This window comes from Arachis hypogaea, chromosome 13 (assembly GCF_003086295.3).
Source record: "Arachis hypogaea cultivar Tifrunner chromosome 13, arahy.Tifrunner.gnm2.J5K5, whole genome shotgun sequence".
Taxonomy (NCBI): Eukaryota; Viridiplantae; Streptophyta; class Magnoliopsida; order Fabales; family Fabaceae; genus Arachis; species Arachis hypogaea.
In genome coordinates, this window is record NC_092048.1 from 130,054,869 (window position 1) to 130,065,138 (window position 10,270).

Below are 10,270 nucleotides of genomic sequence, written 5' to 3' on the forward strand. Positions count from 1 at the left end.
TCAAGAAGTGGTATATAGTGGTGGTGATGAATCATGAGCAATAAAAATCAATGAGATGATATATCATTCCATAACTCCTAACATATATATATATACAAAATCTACAAGAATCTTCGATCACATTCTGTCAGTTTGGCAGTGCTGGATCAGACCCCATTTAACAACAACTATCCTTGTCACAAAGCACTCACAATTCACAAAACCTTAAAAAAGAAAAGCAAAATATCCAAAACACTGATGAATAATTCTCTATAGCTGGATTCTCTAGATACAACATCAGTATATGGCACACCATTTTATTTTATTTATTTAGAGACTAGAGAGAAAATGATAGAGATCAGATCAGAGAGATAAAGAACAAAGAGGACGAAATAATCAAAGTGGGTTACATCTAATAAATTGGGATCCAATTTTTGAAAGCCTGGAGCTGAAGCTAAAACATAACAGCTCCAAAATACTGCTCTTTGTAACAATAATAATCACTCCATCTGAAAAACAAGAACACTCACTAATCTGTAAGGAAACACAAAATTAAAAATAAAAAAAACACCCCCAATTAAATCAAATAAAACAAAACTAACTAATCTATGAACACCACTGCCATGTGTCATGTTGCTGCTTCTGTAGTTGATTTTATTTTCTTTTTTGGTCTCTCAGGGTTTGATATCAGAATCATCCCAAGGATGATTGTTGTTCGGATCAGTAGAGACCAAAGAATCAATGTCCTCCCAACCCCAATAGTTTGACATTTCCATTGTTGCTGCTGGTATCTCCCATGGTTGTGTAGAAGTAGTGGTAGCCATTATGCTGTGCATGCTTGGTTCCTCTATTGCTTTAAACTCTTCACCACCACAGTTATTATAAACATTGGTGGATTGCAAAGAGGTTGAAACTGAAACTAAACATGGGTTTGTGTCAAAATTAGAGCTTGATGCAGTTGAGAAGGGGAAAAGCAAGCCTTGATTCTGAGGAAGAGACAAAGCTGATGAACCAAGAAAGATGCCATTGGTATTATTGTTATTATTACCAATACCATAACCTTTACTTTCTGATGTTATGCCTCTGGTAATAATATTATTCATCAGATTCTGATGTAGTAGGAAAGGTGGTGGACGAATCAGACCTTGATAGAGGGAAGAAGAGGAAGAAGGAGAAGGAGAAGCTATGTTTTTGTGATCATCCATTGCAAGAGAAGGAGCTTGAATTCTGATGCTTGTGGTGCAAGTAGAGGTGGTGGCGGTGGCTGTGGCGGTTGCAGTGGCAGTTGACTTTTTTACCCTTTTGTTCTTTCTTCCACCACCAACTGGAACATTGCGCAAAGTTCCACCTTTGGTCCAGTGCCTCTTGCAAGTTCTACATAAATAGCGAGGCTGAGACTTGTTGTAATTGTTGTAGTAACAGAACTTTGTGTTGGTAGATTCACATCTTGGACACTTCATTGGCTCTGATGATGATGACGATGATTGATTATTCTGTTGTTGTTTCTTCATGATATGATGAGGCTTTGGAATTGGAAGCTCCAAGTTCTGTGATTCCAATAAGGCTTGGTTCCAATCAAGTCCACTACTACTCCTTGAAACCTGCTTGGAACTCAAACCCATAACAAAAAATAACACAATCCAATAAGATATATAATTAAAGCAGAAAAAAGGTGCAAGATTTTGATGATGATGATGAATAGCTATCAGCCCTTTGATCTAGGCGCTAGAAGAGGGATGATGAATCTGAAGGATAGCAAGAGTAACAGTATGAGATTGGTGCTGATGCTTATAGCACAAACCGCGTTTTGTAATAAAGATTTGTTTAATGGAATAAGGAAAGTCCTTGGAAATTGAGAAGAAGTGAGCATGATCTTTTATCTTCTGCTGTCTATATCTAATGACCTTTATTATCTATCTGTAAAAGGACCAATAATTATAACTATGTATAGATATAGATATATAAATTGAAGAATCTCTTGTTGAAGTTGAGCGTGGTGGTGAAGGTAGTAGTGGTTGTGATTAGTGATAGTAACAAGTAACAACTACTATACACCTTGGGATATCACTTTTAATTTCCTATGCCTTCTTTACACACAAGGAGAGTATTATAGACAACAGAAACTTAACCATGAAGTTCTATACACCTTGGGTGCTTGACACGTGGAACGTTTTTGGCCCTTGATAGTGCTCTCTAATTCTGAAATAATCAACGTAGATATATGGCCAAGCTACACATATAGACTTGACCACCAAGCAACCAATGCAAACTACAAAGTTGGCAAACTACGGTCCATAGCCTAGGTTTTTCCATTTTTCATTAAAATTGAGATCATAAAATATATTCTTAAAAAAACAATAATAATATTATAAAAAAGGAATAATCAAACGGAGTGTATATATAATAAGATTATGTGAAATTTGAATTTGAGATCATCCATTCTCAAATATATATATAATAATAGTGGGGCATAAGATTCTTAGTGAGGTTAATAACAGTTGTCAAAAGCATGGTTTGTAGTGGGACACAATTGAGGTGGTGGTGATTAGTGGTCCTATCCTATGTCATGTGATTTACATGTAGCAAGATGGGGATATCTATATGTGTTGCATGCACGTGTTAAGTTTCATCTTCTCTATGGATATACTATGTTTATGTCTCTAGATTCAATCATGCATCCACCATCTATCATACATGTAATTTAATTAACTAACATTAATTAATTTCTTTTATTCTAAACTTTTTTTTTTCCGACTCTCACGTGTATTTTTAAAGGTTTAAGATAATTTAGGGTTAGAATTTATGTTTTAGAAATATAAAAAATTAGAATTCAAAAATTTAGAATTAAAAAAATAATGAATATAAAGATAAAAACTGTAGTAGTTGATTGGATGATAGATGCACATACCTACCATAGCACAACAGAATTTGATGGTCAGACTCAAGAGACATCGCAACCACCCTTGGTCAAATAATTTAAATCTTGTGGATAATATTATACTTACATATAGCTTTTAATTAATAATAGACTCCTTTCATGATAAACTCCTTATTTGACAAATATTGAAGTTGGAAAGGTGTTAAAGAAATCATCAATATGACCTTCCTTAGCAATGAAGAGTGAAAAGGTGTGTGCTCTTTGTGTTGTTGATGGCTATGCCGGAGATGACATGAAAAGTTTTTAAGTTGTATTATTTTAGGTGTTGTTCGCCTTTTTGTCTTTAAATTTGCTCCACTCTATTGTGTTGAGCTACTTTATTTCAAAAAAAAAAAGTTGGAGCCTAATTCTCTTATTAAATTAAATGAGAGATAAATTAACTATGTTTAAGAAATTATTAATAAAAATAAATTTTAAAACTTGGATTGATGAAACTTGTACACAAGAGATAGAGAGAATATAACAAAGATATGGTTTGAGATATTGGGTAAACAATGGGATCGTTATTATAGACAATTTATATAACTAGGAGTTGTCAAATTTTGAATGTGTATATGAACACACAAATTCAGGTATAATGGATAGCAGCCAATTGGTCAAACAATAACCAAAGCGTTACAAAGAAGCATTTGATTTTGATTTTCACATGTATGATAGTAACGTTGTCAGGAATGTGAATTTCAGTATTTCAAGTTGCTCGATCTACCATAAGTGATTTAATCTAATGGAAAAGTACGAGAAGTCAATGTATGTTTTATACGATATGTACAATTGGGTTAAATTGAAATTAGAATTAAATTAGAAGTAATTAATCAATTTTGAGTAATTTTCAATTTAAAATTTGAATTAAATTATGATTCCTGTTAGTTATGGCAATTAATTAATTTTGAATAGTTTTTCATTTAAAATTTGAATTAAATCATGATTTCCGTCAGAATCAAATTAGGATTATCTCCCTCTCTAAATAGTAAATACAGTGCAAATTTTTCTCTCACAGTCTCACTCTCTCCTCAAAGCAAAAACTGGTACAATGCCGCCACAGTTACCGGTCGCCGTTGGACATCGCGCCGACATTCTTCCGACTGGTGCCGTCGTCCGCACAGGGCACCGTACATAGGGAGGACACGCATATTATGAGTCGAGCTCACAACACCGCAGCAACCCGGACGTCTAGCGCCTCCATCACAGCCGGTTTGTGCCTTCTTCCTGTCGCCGGATGTTCACTTTCTTGGGTGCTTAGTTGTAGACGATGATTGCTGGTTATGATTTATACACGTTCACATTGGATGTTCGTTTTTGTATGATTTTGGATGTTCACCTTCTCAATTTTCGTGGATATTTATTCTTCGAGTAATTCAACAAGACTCCGGCAGCAGCGCTGGGATGATGCGAGCACGGGATTCGGGGCTGCAACTCATCACCTCGACGACGCTGACAGTTGCAGGTCACAGATGTTCGGCCGCGTGAGGAGTGACGGAGGTTCTTCTGGTGAGGGCGTTGGCGCAAGGAGGCGGAGCGCGACAGTTCCGGTCGGCAGGAACGGAAGCTACACGTCACGCAGACTGCGCATACGGCAGGGCGGCGAAGAAAGGGAGTTTTTCTGTTGAACAAAAAATAGAGTTTTTTGGAGGGTAGGTAATGGTGGATGATGAAGGGTTAATGTGAAAGAATTTAGAGTAAATTGGGAGTAGAAATCATAAAAAGCAACTAAAAATTAGGAATAATGATGTTTACTTTACATTATTAATACATATTAGGCCAAATAAACAGCCCATTGTATAAATACCTCATTGTCTCTTTAGCGGGACTCTAATCTAATGACAAATTTAGAATAAAATTAAGGTAAATGTTATGGTGTCTATCATTTTGTATTTAAGTTACTAAAAAAAATAAATAATTTTGGGTAAAGTATATTTTTTGTCCCTGAAGTTTGACAAAATTTTCAAAAATATCTCTAAGTTTTATTTTGTTTCAATTTTGTCCCAAAAATTTTCGATTTGCATCAAATATACCCTGACAGCTAATTTTTCAAAAAATTAAAGACCAATTCAACAACAATTTCATAAGAACAACCCTCAACACAAAAAAATCAAGCATAATTTTCATGCATTATTGTTAGATTGATCTTAATTATTTTAAAAAATTAGCCGTCAAGAGTATATTTGATGCAAATCGAAAACTTTTGGGACAAAATTAAAACAAAATAAAACTTAAGGGTATTTTTAAAATTTTTGCCAAACTTCAAGGACAAAAAATATACTTTACCCAATAAATAAATAATATTTAATAAATTTTATATGATTTATTTTTTATTTTAAATATTTTATTTTTTATTTAAAAAAAATTAGGTAATTTAAATATTATAACAAAAACATCGTAGAACTCACCTAAAATTAGACGGTGCCATTCTTTTCATCGTTTAATTACTAATTACTATATATGTTAGCCGTCAAAAAAAAAAAAAACTATATATTTTTCTATCTCTATTGTTCCCGAAATATCATATTGCATTAACGAAATAAAAACACACTTATTTCTACTTTTTTTTTCTTTTTGTGTGAATAGTAATTAATTCATATCCAATATAATTTGACAAATATTTAGAAAATAATAAAAAATTAATCTAAAATTATTTAAATATTTTTTTTGTATTTTTTATTTATTACTTACTTTAATTTATATTTTTAATTATAATTAAAATAATTAAATAATATTAAATATATAAAATTAAAAAATAAAATAAAATAATTCTAAATTATTATCTCTCTGACGTTATCCATAATTTGGAGAGTTGTATTCTATGATGCACGGACACGGAACACGACACGATACGGGACACGCCGACACGCGAATTTTAAAATTTTACATGACACGAGAACACGAATACATATAAAATATAAAGTATTTTTTAGAGAATTTGAATTCTCTAAAGTTTGAATTTCACTTTAGAGAGTAAGGTGTGATCTCTCACCATTTATTTTATAGGTGAAACCAAGAATAAATATGAGAGAGAAACTATTTAAGGATAGAAGATCACACTTTACCCTCTAAAGTACAAATTTAAAATTTAGAGGATCCAAATTCTTTTTAGATAAATCGTAATGATATTTTGATATTTTATTGATATTAAAATATAAATTAATTTTTTTAATTATTTTTAATGTCTTATTTTAATTATGTCAAGTATTTAAAATATTTTTTTATTTTAATAAATAATAATATATATTATATCTAAATTTATTTTAAGAATATATGTTAAGAATAAGATTGGATACGCTGACACGTGATGGTATTTAGATGTGTCCAGACGTATTCGGAGAAGAATTTTTTCTTCTTTATTAAGACACGGTTGGACACAATAGACACGCGTGTTAGACGAATATTAATGAATGTCGTGTCCAAAATGTGTCCAACACGCGAACACGGTAACTCAGCAAAGTGTCCGTACTTCATAGATTGTATTAGAAATGGATGTGTTTGACACACTACTACTTTCTCATGAATGATTAAATTCATCAATTTCATCATATATGCATTTATGTCTATATACAATGAAAATTATTTCTTGTAACCAAAATGTATAATAACCAAAAGTAGTTAGCCAAAAATAGTCAAAATTTATCTTATTTAATATTTTTATTATAATAATTAATAAATATTAAATAAGATATTTTTTTTTCTTCTTAACATTACGTCTTGTAACCAATCTTTTCTTAATTTATATATAATTACATCATATTTATACAAACTTTTAAAAATAATTTTAAAATTGTTATATTGGAAAATTAAATTGATAATTTCATTATATAAGATATTTTTTAAGTTTATTCTTAAAAAGATTACGAATTAATTATATTTGTCCTCTAGTCACTCTATTAATAATTTTTTTTAAAATTGTGTTGTAAAATATTAATTGATAACATATATAATACCTAAAATGTCTAATTGGATAATGACCAAATATGTTTATGAAAATTTATTAATTTAGTCATTTTTTTAATTACAAAATATCCTATTCTTAATAGTTAATATGATCTAGTGATTAAATTGATAGATTTTCATAAACATATTTAGTTAACGTCTAATTGAACATATTATATGTCATGTATGCTATCAGTTAACATTTTACATCATCAATCGTTAATAAAAATTGTGAGTGAAGTAAGTGAAGGACATATATGAGTAATTCATAATCTTTAAAAAACCAATTTTATTGAAAAAAAATTTTAAAGACAAATTTAAAAAATATCTTACCTTTCAAAAACTAATTTAACTATATATTAGCCCGTAGATTTATATTTAAAAGTATGACTTGAGTATTCATACAATGAACGACTTAAGAATTTGATAACATTTCTTTTAAATCATATATATATAGCGATGTATATATGACTTGAATTAGAAATTATCACGCCATAATTTCACCAACTTGACCGCTACAAGGATTAAAATTTCAGGACCACAGAAAGCACATGCAAATATATAATGAAGGCACGATTAGGATAATTAAGAACACAATTAAAAAAACATTTGATTAAACTGGAGGCCAGTTTAAAATACGTTGATATATGATATGAAGATTGAAGAGTGGAGAATGTGCATGGAAAATCAATCTTGGTCGGTTGGTTAGGTAAAGGGGTCTACTATATCAAATTGAAGAGGACAAAACAAGGAATGTTTGTTGCCAGTTTTGAAAGTGACTCATTGAATTAATTAAATAATATCCAAGTTGTATTCTCCAGTAAGGCAATATATAGTCTATTATGTCCGACTAAGATGCCACTTATGTCCATCAAATAACTTTACATTAATAATAACACTATACCACTTATTAATTAATTATTATTAGCCCTTAAAAATATCGATTAAGAATCTAAAAAACAGATTCGCGTGCTGACTCTCGCTGTTGCTGGTGGAGCCATGTATGTTTCTAATTAGTTTCATAATTAACTATTAGTCATTCCAATCAATTTATTTAATTTGTGGTGTTCAATTGTTGCCGTTGCTTAATTGGGGGTAATAAGAATCGGAATAATATTTTCATTATTACAATCACAATTCACAAGTGTACACATGTCACAGAATCACTGGATGAGTTGGGGCCCACCTGATGAACCGATTTGGCAAATGATGTTTCCAGCTTGGAGTATTGAATTGTGGCATTCATTTTTTGGTATTGATTATCTTATTGACTATTTTATTTTATTGTGTTATTTTATACTTTGCATGAGTGATAGTACTTTTTTGTGTCAAATTCTTTTATATAGGGGGCGTTTAATACTGAGTTCTTTAGAAGTTTACTAGAATATGAAAACAAATGTTAAAAAAAATCGCGGGGGCAGTTTAGAGAGATCGCTAGGTGTAATTTATGATTTTTTTTAAATAAATAATAAAAATGAGTGGGTGCGATTTCTAACTTTTTTTTTTTTTTTGAAAAAATAATTACATAATACAAATTAATGATACAATTTTTGCACATCACCATACATAGCTCAAAAAAATTGGTGTCATTAATTTTTACACATTACTATCATACTCTTGTCATATACACATGTCTTATTATATTGAAAATAATTTGCGTAAATTTATTCTCTTAATAAATAATTTTAAGTTTAGATTTCCAAAATAATAAAATCTTTGTAACCGGCACCACATGTGAAGTTGATTAAAATAATAAATATTTTACTAATTAAAAGATTTTAGATTCAGATAATAAATTTTTAATGTATTTCATATATATATACACACGTTAATAAATTGATTAAAGATTAAAATTACATAAATATTCTGAATAAAAATTAGTTATATGTCTGTCCTAAATAAATTTACATAAATCGAATTAGGTAAACTTCATATATATATATAAGCATATGCATATAAATTGAATCAACTCAATTCAATTTATGCACAAAAATAAAGAATCCATGTAAATCAAATTAGCCTACTAAATAGATTGCTTTGTTTCTGGGAATTTTTTCTTTTTTTTTTTTTTGTGATAAATCGATATAGATCAATTCGATTTATGTGTATAGAAAATATATTATAAATCGAAGCAGGTTAATTTAATTTTGTCTTGTATTATTTATTTAGGATTTGATTTTTCATCATGTAATTTATTTCATATCGTTTTAACGAGCAACAAAGAGCATATTAATACGTACTGGTTTGGATCAATTTAATAAAAATATTATTATATTTAAATAGTATTCAAAAATTAATATATTTAAATACTGGTTTGAATTAAATATGTTTATGTTTTATTCACAAATAGCTCCTTCATAATTTTAATATATATATTTAATCAGTATTCTAAATTTTTAAAATAAATTTAAACTATACTCCAAAATTTTTAAAATAGAGTATATAATATAGAATAATTAATAGGAGTAAAATATATCACTCTAATACTCTCATCAACTATATTGTATTATATATCGTATGAAAAGAATAAATAAAATTCTATAAAAATTAGGTTGGTTCAATTTATGTGTATAAATTTAAATCGAATTTGTCCATATATTTGTTTAAAATATACCAATTTCTATTTAAAATATCTACTTAATTTTGATCACCAATTAATTTATTAACCTAAACTTTATATATATACATAACAAATTAAAAAATATATATATATACATCAAATCTCTCTCCATTCTATAGGTCTCAATGAAAGCCATTATTTCTCTACATATCTAGAATAAAACTGTAGTGGGTTATATATTGATGTCATTTTCTTAGGAATCCCCATAATGTTTGTTTGGGTTAAAATAGCTGACTCTGAAAGGACCCTCCACCCAATTGAGAAGAGATGCATGCATGCCCCCCATGATGCCCCAGAGAGGGCTGCATCATGCATGTCACATTACTCATATGTGACACACAAAGCATCACCATCACCATCAGTGGCGTAACTTGAAACAAAATTTTGGGGGCCAGATAGAGGATAATTGTCAAGATGTTTTTGATATGGACTTAATTTAAGATAAGCTCGTTTAATCTTATCTCTCGGATTTGGATAATATTGCCAAATTTAAAGCCGTTTTCTAGGTTCTCGTTCCAAAAGGTTAAAGTTAAACTCATGACTTTTTTCGTGATTCATTAAAGTAGAAGAACTATCTACAGGTGTTGATATTGTAAAAGTTATATGTTCTCTTTTTTAAATATTAGTCTTCCTCTTAAAAAATGCATCAATTATTTAATTTTTCATTATTATTTTATATAAAATTTGAATATATATCCTATAAAATATTGAAAGAAGAAGTTAGAAGGATAAATATTAAAATTTATAATATTTATTAAATTTTTTTATTAATTTATACAAATATAATATTATTAATACTTATTGAATATTCT

At 29.3% G+C, this 10,270-nt stretch overlaps 1 protein-coding gene across 1 annotated transcript; it reads right to left on the reverse strand.

The window, feature by feature from the left end:
* Nucleotides 1–372: 372 nt before the first annotated feature.
* On the reverse strand, nucleotides 373–2,265 carry LOC112733456 (uncharacterized). Its single transcript, XM_025782409.3, has one exon. The coding sequence runs from the start codon at nucleotides 1,599–1,601 to the stop codon at nucleotides 654–656; it is 948 nt and encodes a 315-aa protein (XP_025638194.1). The 5' UTR covers nucleotides 1,602–2,265; the 3' UTR covers nucleotides 373–653.
* Between the last annotated feature and the right edge of the window lie 8,005 nt (nucleotides 2,266–10,270).

Coding starts and splice junctions, on each gene's coding strand:
- LOC112733456 (XM_025782409.3), bottom strand. CDS start 1,601: ATGGGTTTGAGTTCCAAGCAGGTTTCAAGGAGTAGTAGTGGACTTGAT.